Raw genomic sequence first — 16,741 nt, forward strand, 5'->3', positions numbered from 1 at the left:
GTCACTGGTTTGACCACGGAACTGTAGGTCTCTGTAGAGTCGACCCCTGCTTGCTGATAAAACCCTTTAGCAACCAAGCGAACTTTTCGCCATTCAAGAGTTTCATCGGCAAGACGTTTGGTCTTTAGAACCCACTTGCAGCTGAGGATATTGAGGTTGGAGTCATACGGGATGAGATCCCAGGTGCATGTGAGGAGCAAGGCATCAAACTCGACAACCATAACAGCGCGCCACTCGAAAAATTTTGCAGCCTCAATGAAGGAGGAAGGTTCCTCCGGAACCACGAAGGAAGCTGAAGTAGTGAGGTGCAGGGAGGGGTTTCGCTTAGGCCAAGGGATGGTGCCATCGAGCTGACGGAAGGGTCTATGGACATTGTTGCGGGACCTCGTAACCATGGGATGGATAGGAGGGATGGATAGGAGGTGCCGCGGGAAGGGAAGTGGCAGACGAAGGAGATGGCTGGGTTGATGCCGTAGGTGTGTGTGATCGAGATGGCTGGATTGGTGTGTGCGACAGAGATGGCTGCGATGAAGAGAAAGACGATGCCCTATCTGGAGAGATGGTTGCGACTGGCTTGATCTATGAATTTGTGGGCCTAGGTTTAGAGTGGGCTGAGACCTAGAGTGGGCCGAGACCTGGAGGGGTGTGTGAATTAGTGTGTTTTGTGGAGGGGTCAGAGATGAGGTTGTGGGTCTAGGCTTAGAGTAAGACTTGGTAAGGGAGCTGTGAGAGAGTTATCATGAGAAGAAGGTTGGTGCGTGGGCCGTGAGTTGTGAGGGGCAAATGGGAAGGTGTCTTCATAAAACTGGACATCCCGGGAGATATAGATCCTACCCGTGGGTATGTGAAGACAGAAATACCCTTTGTGATCGGGACTATAATCCAAAAAGACACACGGTTTGGATCTCAAGTCCATTTTGTGACGGTTAAATGGCCTTAAGTTGGGCCAACAAAGGCATTCAAAAGTGCGTAAAAAGGTATAGTCAGGTGGTTAATTAAAAATTAATTGAAAGGGGGATTTGTTTTGAAGCGTTGGCGTAGGCATTCGATTTATAAGAAACACCGCGGTTGAGAAGGTTTCAGCCCAATATTTTTGCATAATAAAAGAATGAGCTAAAAGGGCAAGCCCAGTTTCAACAATGTGACGATGTCGCCTCTCAACCGTGCCATTTTGGGCATGAGAGTAGGGACATGTCACATGGTGTTGAATGCCATAATTTTGAAAAATTTTGTGTAAGGGTCGAAATTCACCACCTCCATCAGTTTGCACCGAAGCAATATTAGAGGAAAAGAAATTTGTGACATATTTGTAAAATGCAAGAAACATGGATGATACATCTGATTTTGCTAAGAGTGGAAAAAACCATATGTATCTCGAATAATCATCAATAATAGATAAATAAAAACGACAACCATGAGATGACGGCACAGGCGTCGGTCCCTAAACATCTAAAAATAAAAGACTAAAAAGCTTCGTATAGCGGGATGGAGTAGGCGAATGAGGTAAGGTATGTGTTTTGGCTTGAGGGTAGGAGTGACAGGGGGACATTCGGTTGAGAGAGGTGAGGGGAAGGTTGAATTTTTTTATGGTGAAGGTCGTGGTCCAAGGGTTGGGATGATCAAGACAGGAATGTCATGTTTGAGTAGAGGTTTGTTCACCGATCATTGCTTGAGAAGAGAGGGAAGGTTGTCTCACTGAAACACCAGTAGGGAGCTCATACAACCCATTCCTAGCGTTGCCCTGAAGGAGTGTTGCCCGGGTGCGTAAATCCTTCACAAAAAAAGAATTAGAGTGAAATTCAAAAAACACAGAGTTATCAAGGCAAAACTGACGTACAGAAATTAGATTACCTGTAATAGATGGCACATGAAGGAGATGTTTAAGAATAAAATTTCCAGAAGAAGAGGGGAAGTGAGTTGAACCAATATGGTGTATGGGAATAGTATAACCATCCCCGATGCTGACTTGGTCAGAGCCTTGGTACGATGCAAAGTTAAGATTGAGGTTGGTGAAATCATTGGTAAAGTGATTCGTCACCGCTGTATCTGGGAACCACATATTGGGGTTCGGAGCTTGCTGAGGCAGAGAAGTATAATGAGCAGCAAATGAGGCAGGTGTAGGGGCTTGATGCACAAGGTTTAGATGTTGATAACATGATGGTGCCGAATGACCAACTTTGTTGCATATTTGACATATCGTTTGATCAAATGGACGGTTGGAAGGCTGGTTGAAGACCCCATGTTGCCCACCGAGCGGTAGAGTTTGCTGCAATAGAGGTACCTGAAAGCAAAGCATTAGTTTGATGAGCAAGTCAGCTTTCATGGTTTAGGAGATAATTGAAGACCTGAGGAGGAGTAAGGGGTTCAGGCCGTGTGGTTAGGGAGGTAACAATGGAGTCAAAATCAGTTCCAAGGCCGGCTAAAAGGTAAATAATGAACTCAGAGTTAGAGAGTGTGTGGCCAGCAGCGGCAAGAGTGGAGGATAAGGAGGTTGCTTTCTGGAAATAAGTGGGGATGGAATTAGAACCCTTTTTCAAGGTAGCAAGCTAGTATTAGGTTTGCATTATATGGGCAAAGGATTGAGTCGAAAACATTGTCTGAAGAGTAGACCAAACACCAAAGGAAGTGGTGCACGATAAAACCTGGGCAAGTATATTTTCAGACAGAGAGGCATTTATGGTCGAGATGATCAACTGGTCTTGTAAGACCCAGTTGGTGTGTGCGGGGTTGGGAGAACCGTTGATGGTGGAGGGAGGCGCAGGGATGGAGCCATCCACATAGCCGAAGAGACGATGTCCCTTCAAGAATGGTTCAATCTGTGCTTTCCACAGTAAGTAGTTCTCTATTGTTAACTTGATGGTGATGAAATGGGTAGAGGAATTAATGGTGATGGGGTTGAGGGAGAGTGGTGGGGAAGGAGGAGGCGAAGAAGAAGAAGAAGAGGAAGAAGAAGAATATTTTGGGTTGGCCATGGAAAGGGGGACGCGAGACCTAGAGGGCTCTGGATACCATAAACGAACAGGTAAAGAATAAACTATAATGCACTCAAGGTGCTTGAGGAAATGACGCAACCAGAGAGGAAGAAGTTCCTTTGCATCTTGTATATTTTTCTGCTCACTGTTCATTACATCTATGTACTATTTATATCAAAGAACTATCCAAAGAATACAATCACATCAATGGTTTAGATTTACATGAGGATTGAAAATGATATTTTAGACCTAGGACACTTGTAGCTCTTCCATTGGTTCTCTTGAAGATGCTTTTGGGAGATGCTCTTTTGTAATTGGTGTGCATGAGTCTGTTGCAGGCTGGCTGTGGTCTGTGCTGTCTGGTACAACAGCTTGGGTGTGAGCCTTGCCATGCGCATTACCGTGCATTGTGGCTGCAAAGTTTATCGTTGCTTCAATACTTTGGACCATCATTTCCCAGAAGCAAGAATTGAAGGAATTGCGGGATCTGTACGGGAATGAGATGCAAAGACCCTCCAAGAGCTGCAACAATGCATGCAAATATGAAATACTCGTTGGGGCTCGTTGGCTTCAGGGCTGCCGTCGACGTCGCGTCGAGTGGGGCTTCCATCGGCGTGAAGAAGGGAGAGAAATGTCTGGGTTTGGTGCAGCAAGAGGGAGAGAAAGAAGTGAGAGGGAGACTTAATTCACTATATGCGGATCCAATTTACATTTCCTTGAGATGCCTACGTGGCACTCCATGATTGGCCGGTGTGAAAATTAATTTCACACCTGACTGGCCCAAGGTTTTTCCTAGATATAACTGCAGTGGGCGGAGGCGGAGCAAATGGAAAACTCCCATCGCTCAAGCTCTCTACCTCATCACTCTCAAGTGCACTCTCTCTCTCTCCTCAAGCTCTCTCTCTTCTCAAAATCACAGGGTGAAACCAACCCTTTTTCTCAAGGGCTGCCTATCGGTCTCTCTCTTCTCAAGCCCAACCCGTCGATCTCTTTAACTCTCCTCAAGATCAACATTTAGAAATGGTAGTACACTGTCATCACTTTTATTTTAATTACAAAGATGGAGAATATTTCATGAGATCTGAAAAGCAGATTTAGCTAGGAATTTAAGGGTACGCAATACATATTTTCAAGAAAGGTGAAGGCAAAAGTGTATAGATTTAGTGATGCAAAAGTCAAAACTGAGTTTTTGGCCAGCAAAGTTTGTTGTGAATTTGTAAGATCAGAAGCAGGAACTGGGTTCTTGGTAATGTTTTGAATACCGTACCGGATGTCGTATCGGTCAAATCACTAGAACGAAATATTTTGGTACCGGTACCATTTCGTGTACCTTTTCAGAATAGTCGATATATGAATAAATTATATATATATATAAATTATATTCCAAAATAATAGTCTATATATGAATAAATTATATATAAATACATATATATAAAATTTATAAATAGCATAGTCTGAATTGGAGGTCAAAAAATAAACTCGTAGTTTGAAAAAATGAAAAAAAAATAAAAATTAAAGGCCGAAATATCGGCTGATACATGCCGAAATACAAGCCGGTATTTGGGCTGGTACAGCAAATTTCGGCCGTACCGACCGGTACGATACGAAATTAAAAACACAGATTCTTGGTCCTAGGCTGAGACTTGTAATCAGCAACAGAATCATAGCCGTTGGTTGAAACCACGTTAAAGGAGAAGGATGTATAGAGAGTAGATATAGAAGAGAGATTAATCCATACTGCAGAGAATGACTCATTTGGAAGAAAGGTGGAGGAGAGAGAGAGAGAGGGAGAGAGGGGGAACAAGGTTGGTGTTATTCAGAAATATCTGAGCATATTGTAATCTTATGAAATCACTGACGTGTCTCTTTCTAATTGGAGGATGAAATCTCAATTTTACACCGCGTCTAATTTTAAGATTTTCTATTTTTTTTATCATATATATTTTTTTATTATAAGAGATTGGATTATATTTCTTATCTTGGTATCCAAAGATTGATATTAGGCTTAAATCACTACAATCCAATTGGCTTGTTTAGTATAATTGGAGGAATGACCAATTACATGAATTCAAATTGTAAGGTTTATCTATATCCTAAGCATATATATATATATATATATATATATATATATATATATATATATTAACATCGGTGAAAGAGGAAATTGGACACCCCCCAACCACCCCAAATAGCTTAGCTCCAAAGTTAAGTCTGATCTTGAAGGCATTTTCTTTCCTTTTTCAGTAATAAATGAAAGTAGAATGTACCAATTGAAGAATTAGGAGTGATTTAAATTTAGAGATGAGTTGAGATGGTTTGTGAATAATAGAATAAAAGTTAAATTATTTATTATATTTTATATAGAGATTTAAAAAAATTATTTTGAGATTTGAAAAAATTAAATTATTTATTATATTTTATATAAAAATGATGAAATAAATTAAAATAAATTTGAGATAGATTTTGAATTCAAATGATACTCTTAAAAATAGTAATGTTATTGTATTGTTCAAAACAGAAAAAAGGTAGGTTGTCCCAAAAGCCAGTACTTACTGTTACCTGAGTGCCTGCACCTTTCAGGTAAATAACACAACAGTTTGGTTGAATTAGGAAGAAACTGAGAGATCTTTGTCCTAACCGAATGCAAAAGGATGGCAGTCAAACTCAGAACCCTCCCTTTCTCATCCCAACACCCTTTTCTTCTCCATCTCTTCAAAAGTCTTCCTCCCACCAAACGACATACAGATATTGACAAACCACCTTTTGGTCTTGCATTATTTTCAAATTAATTAATTTTAGCCCATTTACTTAACTACCCCTCCTCTTCTCTTACAGAACTGCCAGCTAAAACCATCTATCTCAAGATATTTTATTCATTGAATCTGCTTAGATCTTAGAACTTAGCAAAGTACCATCTCATCTATGAATTATTATATATATTAAATATTTTTTTTTATGTTTGGATTATTAAATTGATTTCAATGTTTTCTTATATGAAAGTTTGATTCTTCTTTTAAAAAAAATTTAATTTAAAATACTATTATCAATATGATATCTCTCTATTGGTGACATTATCATCTTAAGATTCCATCCAGCTTCGAGTTTGATGTCTTCTTAATATTTTATTCCAAAAATAAGACACCTAAAATTGGTTAAAACATCATTCTTAACCTAATATAAATAAAAAATAAAAAAAGAAGAGAGAGATATCATAAATATTATAAAAAATGGAAACTTTTTTTTTCATGAGAAGTGCTACAGACACAAAGAGATTATATAAATATAAACTTACAAATTGACGTAGTTTCATGTGATCCGTTATATCTATTTTATAATAAAAGTAACTTTATAATCAGAGATAATGTATCAAACTTTGTTAATTTGTAGGTTTACTTTTATATAATCTCTTTATGGCGAAAATATATCTCTTTTTATATTATTGCAACAATGCCTTCAAGCATTACTCCCATAAGAAAGATGGAATCATCAATCATATATGCATTGACATGTTTTTTTTTAATGATTTATTTATAATTTATAGTTCTTATATGAAATATTGCTTGAAAGTGAACATGCTAGATACAGTTTTAGATTGTACTAGCGTTGTGTACTCCGTTTAAAAAATAGTAGTGTCTACTATTAAAAAATTAATTTTTTATATAAATTTCATATTTATTATTATTATTATTAAAATAAGTACGCATTACTTGCGTACTCTCATTTGTCTCATAAAAGGTTTACAACTTTGTTGGGCTAACAAAGTCTGTGTTTTCAAGCAACATTTTGAACATTTCATTTTTATTTTAAAAAAAAAAAAATGATAGTCGTAAAAACAAAAGTTTTGGTGATAATAATCTTAAAGGAAAAAGCCCAAAATGTAACAAGCCATAATTTAATTTAATTTAATTTTTCAACTAGGGCCTATGATAAATTTAACTATTTATATTTGTCTTTCTCTGTTTTTTATTTTTTTATTTTTTTATTTTTTTATTTTTTATGGATAATGAGTTGTATATACTATATGCAAGTATCGCACTCCTTTTGAAAACATATATCTATATATATATAATTTATTTTTTAAATTTTAATAATAGATCCAACTTTAAAAAAAAAATGCAAAATTTAGATATTTTAAAATTATATCTAACATTATATATATATATTAAATTATCATTAACTTCCCTCTGAGATAGATTTTAATGATCAAACTTCCCAATTTATTGTGATTTTTCAATTTCCAGGTCTTGGGGAAGCAAAAAAGGTCAAAGAGTGGGAGGGCCTTGAAAGAAATTAGGCAACCACGTTTGGCCAAAAACTACAAGAAACCTCTCGAACAAATTCTATATCTACTAGGAGGACAGTGACCACTCTTCCCCACGCGTCTTACTACACTACCACTAACAAATATAAATTTATAAAAATACTATCCCCATCTGCGTGTAATAAAAAATAGTTAGATAATTATTATAAATAAAAATAAATTATATAAAAATAAATTTACAAACTAAGGTAGTTTCTTGCAATTTATTAGATATATTTTATAATAAAATTAACTTTATAATCTTACATATTATATCGAGTCACGTCAATTTATATATTTATTTTTGTATATTTTCTTTATAATTGAAGTATTTTTCAAAACAATCTTATAATATCACATTAAAGAGTGGCGCCCCCTCTACAAAATAAGACGTAAGTTTAAAATTTAAAATGAGGCCTTTTATTTTTAATATAAGAAAAATTTTAAAACGTTTTATACCATATACTTCTATCTAATTAATATGTTATTTTTATCTTTTTATCTTAATATTTAAATATGTGTATGTTTAAATAGAATGACAAAATGATAAATCACATATTGACTATATGAAAGTATGTGGTATAAAATTTTCATCTACCATTTCTCTATTTAAAGTAACGAGATTACATATTGTGTCTATATTTTTAAATTATAAAAACTGTTTGAAACTTAAACTAAGAAATTGTAAAAAAACCCTCAGTCAGTTATAAATAGGTTGCATACATGATTTTGTTACTCATCATCTCTATATTATATACTTATTAAGATAAAAAATAATCTATTATATAAATTGATAAGTTGAATTTTTCATAGTAATATATTAGAAAAATTCTATTTATTATTTTCACACTGCATATTATATATAGTTTTTTAATTTTTTTGCTCTTAGCTGTGTAATATATAGATGATAAATAGAAAAGATTAATTAGTTTAGGAACAATAAAATTAAAAAACTTGAAAAAATTAAAAAAAATGTGATTAATAATGTAGGGAGATAATGGAGAGGAAAGAACAGATATAAAAAGCCACGTGTTAATTTGTTATTAGTGCGTTTTGTTAAGGGATAAAAGCAAGCGAGTGGGAGTGTAGTATACAGTAAAGGGCGGCTGAGACAGGAGAGCAGAGACAAAAGGTTTGGACGTTTGCGTGAGGTGGTGAAGATCGCAACTCAAAAAGCAAAAACAAAAAACAAAAAAATGACAAAAGAAAGGTTGAGAAAGCGTTGAGGTGTAAATGGTGGTCCTGGCAAAGTTGGATGTGTGTTTCTTTTGTATATTGCGGATTTAAAGTCTCTCTGCTCAGTGGTGTGGCTTAGTTCTAGTAAAATAAAGCTCAAGATCAAGAAAGAGATAGACCTGTACGGACGTCGAGACCAACAAGGAAAGAGCTTTCAGTTTTGGATAGGGAGAGAGAGAGATTGTCTATATGGATTCCAAGACTCAAGAAGGGAAACATGTCCAAGTTCATACCAGCAGCACTATTCCTCGCTTCTTCTTCATGTCTTAGTGGATCCCAAAGGTCCCTCTCTCTCTCTCTCTCTCTCTCTCTCTCTCTCTCCCTCTCCCCTTATTGAGTCCACACCATCAACCTTTCTGGGTGTTTCATTTGTTCCTTGCTTTTTGATTCATTCCTCTCTCTCTCTCTCTCTCTCTCTCCCCCCCCCCCCCAAACTCTGCATGTCTTTCCTTCTCGAGGGGGTTTGTTTATTGGCCTGAATCTTAGTGGGTTTCTTATATTTGCTTTATGCATGTGTGGAGTTTGAGATCATAGTGATGGGAAAGTAAAATTATAGGTAAAGTTGTTGCTATTGTTGGTTTCTGACCTTATTGTTCTTGTCGGTATTTTCCTTTCTCGGTTTATGGTTCGGGGTGTTTCGTACGTATATACATTTACATTTTCTGAAATATTGACTACATTTGGTTTGCTCCTTTTCTCCTGATCTAAACTGGTCTAGACTTAAGTTTTCTTTTTTGGTTTCACATTTATGGTAATGGGTATCCCTTTTGATGCCTGATAAATGAAGTCTGGCAACCCATGGGGAGTCGTTTTTCTTTCTTTTTTTGTTTTGGGTAGGTTGGGTTTGCTGGTCACAGATTTTCTGAGTGAGTTATTGACCAAAGTGTCTCATGCATTGCTCTGATTCATTTGCCTGATTGGACTTGCTCTGGTGTTTTCCTGTGTCTGATTGTTATATTTCTGTCACCCTCTTCAGCGATCTATTCCCATGAGGTTTTCTGATTTTGTTGCATTCTTGCATGTAAACATTTTTCAATATTTGACTAACTAGATCAAGTATTTCATTTATGTTTTAGTTTTTCCCTTGAAACCCCAAACAGGCAAAGTAACTTTTTCATTATCATCTCTCTATGGAATCTCATGTATTTTGATAGAAAATATAGAATTTTGTAGGGGTAACCAAATGTTTTGTTGTAACTATAGTTCATGCACGTGTAGAACATGTAATTACAAGAACGTGTTGTTTGAGCATTCGTTTTAATATTTATATGATGAGTTGCTTGTTGATCCTGATCCTTCATTGAAAGGAAATGTTAGGTAATTAAAGTGGCTCGGTTTTTCTAATTGCATAAGCTATTAGGAGTACAAGTTGAAGTATTTAAAAAAAAAAAAAAAAAAGTTTTCTGGGTTTAATGCCAATATGGTCTTAGTCCTCTTGCTATAATAGTGAAATGAGAATGCTGAGGTCTTGGTGTTCTCTTCCGAAGGTGCAGTGCATGAGACCGGGATTTATTCTGTAGGGGTGGGTCCAAAGGGTTCTGCCTTGGAGAGGTTCTCCAACATAAAATAATAATAATAATGCATCCATTGATATTGCATTTGAGGAGAATATGTTTCTGAATTAATTTTTGTTACCGCAAATAAGACAGGTAATTTGATTCTTTGCACTACTCATCTCATCTCATCTCATCTCTTTCCCAAATATAATTCAAATACAAATATTTTCAAACTAATCATTACAACTTTTCCAAACTTTCAAACAAAAAATAAAAAACAATTCAACTTTTTCAAATTCTCAAACAAAAATAATATTATAAAATTATATTCTTACAATATTTTAACTTTATAATATTTTTTATTCAACTTTTTCTCTCTTTTCTCAAAACCCAAAAAATATTCAACTCAAACTATCTCACTACTATTCACAAACTATCTTATTTTTATTCACAAAATTTTCATCTCATCTCACTCTCCAAACGAGCCCTAAATATTTACCTCAAGAAATGGAATTTTGTGTAATCCAACTGGTTTTTCCGTGTGATATTTTGAAATGTCTAAAAGTACATGTGTAAGAAGTTCGGTCTGGACCCGACTGAACTCCAGACCGGTTGGTCTTGGTCCCATAAATTATGGACTGAGAAAATTTGGTTTGGTCCTAGGGTTTATAAATTTTGGACCGGACCGAACTCATATATTTTAAAAATATTTTTAGTAATTTAATATATTATTTTTATATAGTAATTATATAAGTTAATGATAAATATAAAAAAAATTATATAAGTTAATGATTTAATTTTCATCTAATTTATTATTATTGACCATATAAAATTTTTTTTAATGAGTTAATCACATAATACACATTAATAATTCACTTAATTTTAATTTAGTAATTTAAATAATTTTTTATTAATTTATTTTAAAAAAAAATAAATAAATAAAAAATAATTGAGTCGGACCGATAGCTATCGGTCCGGTCTGGTCTAGTCCGGTCCCTAAGGATGTTCGGTCTGGTCCGGTCCGGGAAAAATGATGGTTTTTGGTCCATTACCCCCCGACCGACCAATGTACATTCCTATCTAAAAGTATAAGTAAGCTTTATATCTAAAGTAGGCAAATTTCATTAAAATTTATATGATAATTTTGCATAAGACTCAATCCAAAAATATTAATTATTAATTTTTCCATAATTGGATTTATTTGGAAAAAGTAATAGCATTTAAAAAGCAAAAGATCAAGTATAAATGATGAGCTAAATGGCTGGTGATGGCAAAGTTAGACCACAAATTTCTTTTATTAGTTGAAGATTACAACTTTGGGTGCTTGAAGATTCTAATTTCTATCCTATTTCTTTTACTTGTAAAAAATTTTCTAACCTTGTTACAGCTTTCCATTAACAATGAATCATTTTAATTTAGTCAAGCAGTGTGGCTTTAGCTTACCATTGTAACTAGAAGGAAGGTGTTCTATCTCAAAAGTTTGGGCGTTGATTTATCCATGCAAGAAAATAAAAAGTCATGCATTTACTTGGCAGAGAGTATTAGCACATGTTTGAACTTTTTAAAGTGTTGGGACAATCTTTTAGTTTTTGGATTTTTTTCCAGTGATTTCAGACTGATACTGTGCATCTTTTGACATAATTAATACAACTACTCATCAATTTTCGTGTTCTTGTAGAGTAGCTGATGCTAAATGAGTGGAAAGGAACCTGCTTGCTGTTGAGGATCTTGTGGATTTTGCATCAAATTCAGAAGACAGAGATAACTTTGACCCTATACATATTCTAAAATTACCTAGAAAAAAATTGAAGTGTAATTTTGTTCATTCAATGACCCATTCTGCTGTTCCTTTCCCTTCGTGGTGGAATCCAGATGAACAGAAATTTCTGTCATCTTTATCCAAAAATGCAAGCATGAAAGCGGGCTCTCCACCACAACTTTGTCATGATGCAAAGCATTTAGGTCTCCAACTAGCAGACCAGGAATCGTCCACAATTCAGTTGACTGGTCAATCTCGCCATAAAGTGGATATTATGGGAGGGAGCAATTGTCAAGATCAATGTGTTTCATCTGAATCTGGTATTTACTCTTTGTCGCATGAGTTTGTCAGAATGTGTTATGTTACATCATTTCTGTATCCCTTGTGTGGCACAGATTTTTACATCATTTCCCACCCTTAGGGGTTGGCTCAAGTGGTAAAAGGCCTTGGGCTTTTGTGGGTATGCTCCCCCCAGGTCTAAGGTTCAAATCCTCTTGGGTGCAAACAATCTCTAGGGGCTATCGGACTGGAGGATTTTTCCTTTGAATTACCCAAAGTGCACTTGTGAGAAACTCCTTGCTGAGGGCCTATGCACCCCTAGGATTAGTCAGGACGCTGTTCCTAGACACCCGGTGCCAATAAAAAAAAAATTATAGAACTTTTTTGATTGATGAAATTTATTAAAAAAGAAAAGATATTGTCTTGAATACCCTCCCCCTCGCTAAGGGCCAACCAAATCAAAGAATGTTGTATTAATTTAAGAGAGTTTGAATTTTTTGGAGGAATTTTTTATGCTTGTAATGGATATGATGGGAACTATCCGAGCTGTGTGAACAAGTTAATCTATTTTCTCTTATTTCCTTTACTCTTGTTACTTTGTAGTAAGAAGTGTTCACTTTATCTGCCAAGAAGAAAAAGGTGTTTCATTTATCTTTAAACATGTAACCTAGGCTTGGTTGACAGATATGGTTCTATAGAAAATTTGGCTTAAAAACATTCATTTCTCATGTTATGTGGTTCATAGGCCTAGAGTTGAAAGTGTTATTTCAATTATCTTTTCTAGACGCTCATTCCTCCCACATGGTTTGGATTACATTGATATTTATGTTTCACTTTTTAACTGGGGTCATGAAGTGGGGCCTTTTTTTTTTTTTTTTTTGCTCAAGTATAGTGTTAAGCTAGTCTGACTTTGAATGAGTTGTCTATGCATTTGTCTAGATGGAGATGGAAGTTGTGTCAAGCACATCGTGGAAGGTCAAATGAAGCCGGTTTACTTGTTGAATAATCCAGATATCATAATCAATCCTTCACAAATCTCTCATCACCATTCAATGGTAGGTTGATCTTTTGAAATCCTGTTTTTTAGATATGCCTTTAAACTCATGTCTCTACTCTCATTTCAGGCTCGAGTTCCATATACTTATGCTGAGCCATGCTTTAGTGGATTATTGACTAATTATGGACCACAAACTATTGTAAGTTCCGTTGAGTTCATCTTCGCTTCCCTATGATCAGTAGATACTAATCTGCCACCTTGTTAGTTTCAGCTAGCAGAGAATAAAAGTATCAGGAATCTGTATACTTTTATTTGTTACATCATGTTATACTTTTATTCACCACCAATTTGTGTTTCATATCACAATTGTAAATCTGAAGATGGAGCTCTAGCCACTTTACTTTAGTCTGATCTTTAAGAATCTATTGGCCAGATTCAACCCCAGATGGTGGGGATAGCACCCACACGAGTTCCACTGCCACTTGATCTCATGGACGATGGACCCATTTATGTCAATCCAAAACAGTACCATGGAATCCTCAGAAGGAGACAATCACGTGCAAAGCTTGAGGCTCAAAACAAAGTTGTCAAAACTAGAAAGGTCTGTATGCAGGCAGTCATTTGAACCCTTGTACTTCATTTGTTTCCTTCTGGAAAATATATACCTTCCTTTTCATTTGAATCTCAATAGAAATAATTAGCCGAGAAACAAGTCACATACACTAATGTCTAATCCAACAAAAATGGTAAAAAAGATTTCAATTAAATGTAGGACTTTTTTTGACTGATCTGCATCCCTTTCAATTAAATGCAGCCTTATCTTCACGAGTCTCGGCATCGTCATGCGCTAAATAGGGTAAGGGGATCTGGTGGACGCTTCGTTAGCGTAAGAAAGCTCCAAAATCCTGATTCGGCCGCCACTAGCAACACTCACTGCTCCTCAGATTGTGTTGACTTGCATCGAAGTAAAAAAATGTCTGAGCTTCATAGTCATCAATTTGAAACTGGTCAAGATGTTGCTTCCCTTACCACCTGCTCTGACATCAAGCATGTCTCCAATAGCAATGGTAACGGTAGCTTTAGGAGGTTCTCTAGACCCATGCAGTGCAATTGCAATGGAGGCCTTGTGTCTGGAGGCACCCAGCACAGTGCTTCAGTCGTCCTGTGAGACATGGGAAATAAACAAGATCGATGATCCGTATCATCGGTCAGGCAATTCATCCTTGGCTCCGTCACTTCACTTTCTATGTTTCCTGCTTGTCTTCCGAAATGGGCTAGATTTGCCACATCGTACTAAGATCTTTACTAATTTCGTTTGAATGGGGTTATGAAGGATGTTGACATGGTTTTGTAAGAAGATTGTGCTTTTAATTCAACTTTGCTAATACATCACTTATGTTGTTGCAACCAATTCTGTGCACGAATAGGATATTATCAGAGAATTTGAAGTTTCTGAATATGGTTCATTTCTGGATTCTGTTTGGCCCTAAAATTAAAGTTGGCTCGAGATGTTCTATCAGGGTTCAAGAAAGTTTTCCAACCAATCTGGTGCCTATCAATATCTTCGGTACGAGTGGTAGTGACTTGTACGGAATTGGACCCAATCCGTGTGCAAATAACCATGTCTATAACTAGTCATTTTAGATTTTATTTGGATGCTCTGGTGATCTTATATGATTCATGAATATTAATATTTTGTGAATTTTATTGAGATGTGTTTAAACGTATGACGTAAGTTGAGATTAGCTTAAATTTTTTAGGGTAAATTGAAAAAGTAGTGAGTCTCATTAATGATTGATTTGAGATAGATTGAGTTAATTTCAACAATTAAACACACCCTAATTCTCGGAAGAGATGCACCCCTAGTAGGTGGAAGAGATGCAGGAAAATGTTTAATCAAGATATAGTTTTGGGAAATTCCTTAAGCTCGGTTCTTTAGAGCAGCCTTTAGCTCAGTTCTTAGCCCTTGCGAGAAGATATTTCTTTAGGCCTCGTTTGGTTACACATATGAGATGAGAAATCTATGAATAGTAGTGAGATGTTTGAGTTATTAATCAAGATATAGTTTTTGAAAATGGTAGTGATAGAGTTACTACTCTTTTACTACCCATTTACTACTTATAATGTATTTATTTTTTTATCATTTTTTTAAGTATTTTTTTAACATCTTTAATCATTAAGAAAAAATAAAAAATATATATAATTTTACTAATAGTCACTTCCTTAACATTAAGTAAAATAAAAAATAAAAAATAAATCAAATACAAAAAGAGTAGTAAATGGATAGTAAGATGATAGTAATCCTATTATTTTCTTTTTGGAAATTCCTTCAGCTCGGTTCTTTAGAGCAGCCTTCAGCTTAGTTCTTAGCCTGCTTTATTTTAACATGCGAGAAGATACTTCTTTCGACCTAGTTTGGTTACACATGAGATGAGAAATCTATAAATAATAGTGAGATGTTTGAGTTGTGATGAGATGAGTTGGTTTAAAAAGTGCATGTGTTTGGATATAGAAATAAAATGAGATAGTTTTAACTTTTTATGGAGATTTTATAAAGTAGTGACTCTACTAATTATTGGAGTGTTTTTAATGATTAAGTAATAGTTATGAATATATTTTCTATTAACTAAAATCAATTATTAAATTAAAATGTGGTCTAAAATTACGTTTTACACCCTTCATATTGCTATGAATGAAGTCTATTCTTAAGTTATCTATTTAATTATATAAAAGTTAAGTTTTCAATTGTTGACTTGGCATTCATACCATAAAATTTGGGAATGAAGTGGTGCAAAGAGAGACTTGTACTAAATGAAAAGAGAAGGTGACCTGAAAACAGATGGCATCGACGAGCACGAAAAGAGAAATGGAAAGCCAAGCAATGAGTCCAAAGGGAGACACCAACACCACCCATTCCCACATCGCTCCCATTCCCACATCTCGTGTCTCCTCCGGTGCCCAAGCCCATCCATCGAATCTACACTCATGAGCAATTTCATTTTATAATCTTACATATTTAAGGAGTTTCATTAAATAAATAAATAAAATAGAAATGGCTTATTAAAAGACATAATCCTTTCATGATAAAGAATTTAAGCAGACTCCCAATCGGTTCAACTCTCAAACGTCAAACGTTTAGATAATTTAGAGCACCCTTATGCTCAGATGAATCTGATTTTGCTTAGACGTCAAATCGAGAATGAAAGGCATCATTCAATATGGTGTAGCATAATAGAAGCATATGACTTCAGTTCCATGAGAGAGTGTTAATTGAACAGAAGTAGCAGTAGAAGAAGAAGAAGAACAAAAGATATGAACAGTCCCGACCGTTTTGAACGTTTCGTCGTCCCTCAAGGCACTAAAAAATATCACTCTACAAAGATTTATCTCTAAACCCCTCTCTTTCTAACCCTCATTTTCTTAGTTTCTTTTAAGTTTTAATTTTCAGGATGTCGTACGAGAGGGACATGAAGATAATCAATGCTGCGTTGTTCACCGTTGGATACAAGCTTCCTCACCCCCTTCAGTATAAAATCATTGTTAGGATTAATGATTTTCTCTGCCCTCTTCCTTTTTTATTAAAAAAAATATTTATGAAATTAACGGAGTCATATGACTCCGATGTAACATTTCATCCATAAAAGTAGATTATTGTTGGCAATAATTAGAATAAAGAACAGAATCTTGAAGTGTTATGTTTAT

The 16,741-nt window shown here is 35.3% G+C and overlaps 1 protein-coding gene across 3 annotated transcripts; it reads left to right on the top strand.

Annotated features, from left to right (window-relative positions):
- The first annotated feature begins 8,514 nt into the window (after positions 1–8,514).
- LOC121250947 (nuclear transcription factor Y subunit A-3-like) lies at positions 8,515–14,450 on the top strand. Of its 3 annotated transcripts, none has more exons than XM_041150217.1 (6): positions 8,515–8,790; positions 11,683–12,083; positions 12,982–13,097; positions 13,167–13,238; positions 13,473–13,640; positions 13,854–14,450. In XM_041150217.1, exons 2-6 carry the CDS (start codon positions 11,834–11,836, stop codon positions 14,205–14,207), a joined length of 960 nt encoding a protein of 319 aa, XP_041006151.1. In that variant the 5' UTR covers positions 8,515–8,790; positions 11,683–11,833; the 3' UTR covers positions 14,208–14,450. The 3 variants fall into 3 exon arrangements, with proteins under 3 accessions (XP_041006151.1, XP_041006150.1, XP_041006152.1); XM_041150216.1 differs by having other exon boundaries at positions 11,688–12,083; XM_041150218.1 differs by lacking the exon at positions 8,515–8,790 and adding an exon at positions 8,816–9,064.
- The last annotated feature ends 2,291 nt before the right edge of the window (positions 14,451–16,741 follow it).

Source organism: Juglans microcarpa x Juglans regia, chromosome 2D, assembly GCF_004785595.1.
Source record: "Juglans microcarpa x Juglans regia isolate MS1-56 chromosome 2D, Jm3101_v1.0, whole genome shotgun sequence".
NCBI classification, from domain to species: domain Eukaryota; kingdom Viridiplantae; phylum Streptophyta; class Magnoliopsida; order Fagales; family Juglandaceae; genus Juglans; species Juglans microcarpa x Juglans regia.

Bases quoted from the DNA above. Each gene is read 5' to 3' on its own strand.
- LOC121250947 (XM_041150217.1), top strand. From the start codon at position 11,834: ATGACCCATTCTGCTGTTCCTTTCCCTTCGTGGTGGAATCCAGATGAA. The intron at 13,098-13,166 runs GTAGGTTGATCT...CTCTCATTTCAG, and splicing joins TCTCTCATCACCATTCAATG to GCTCGAGTTCCATATACTTA. The intron at 13,641-13,853 runs GTCTGTATGCAG...AATTAAATGCAG, and splicing joins AAGTTGTCAAAACTAGAAAG to CCTTATCTTCACGAGTCTCG.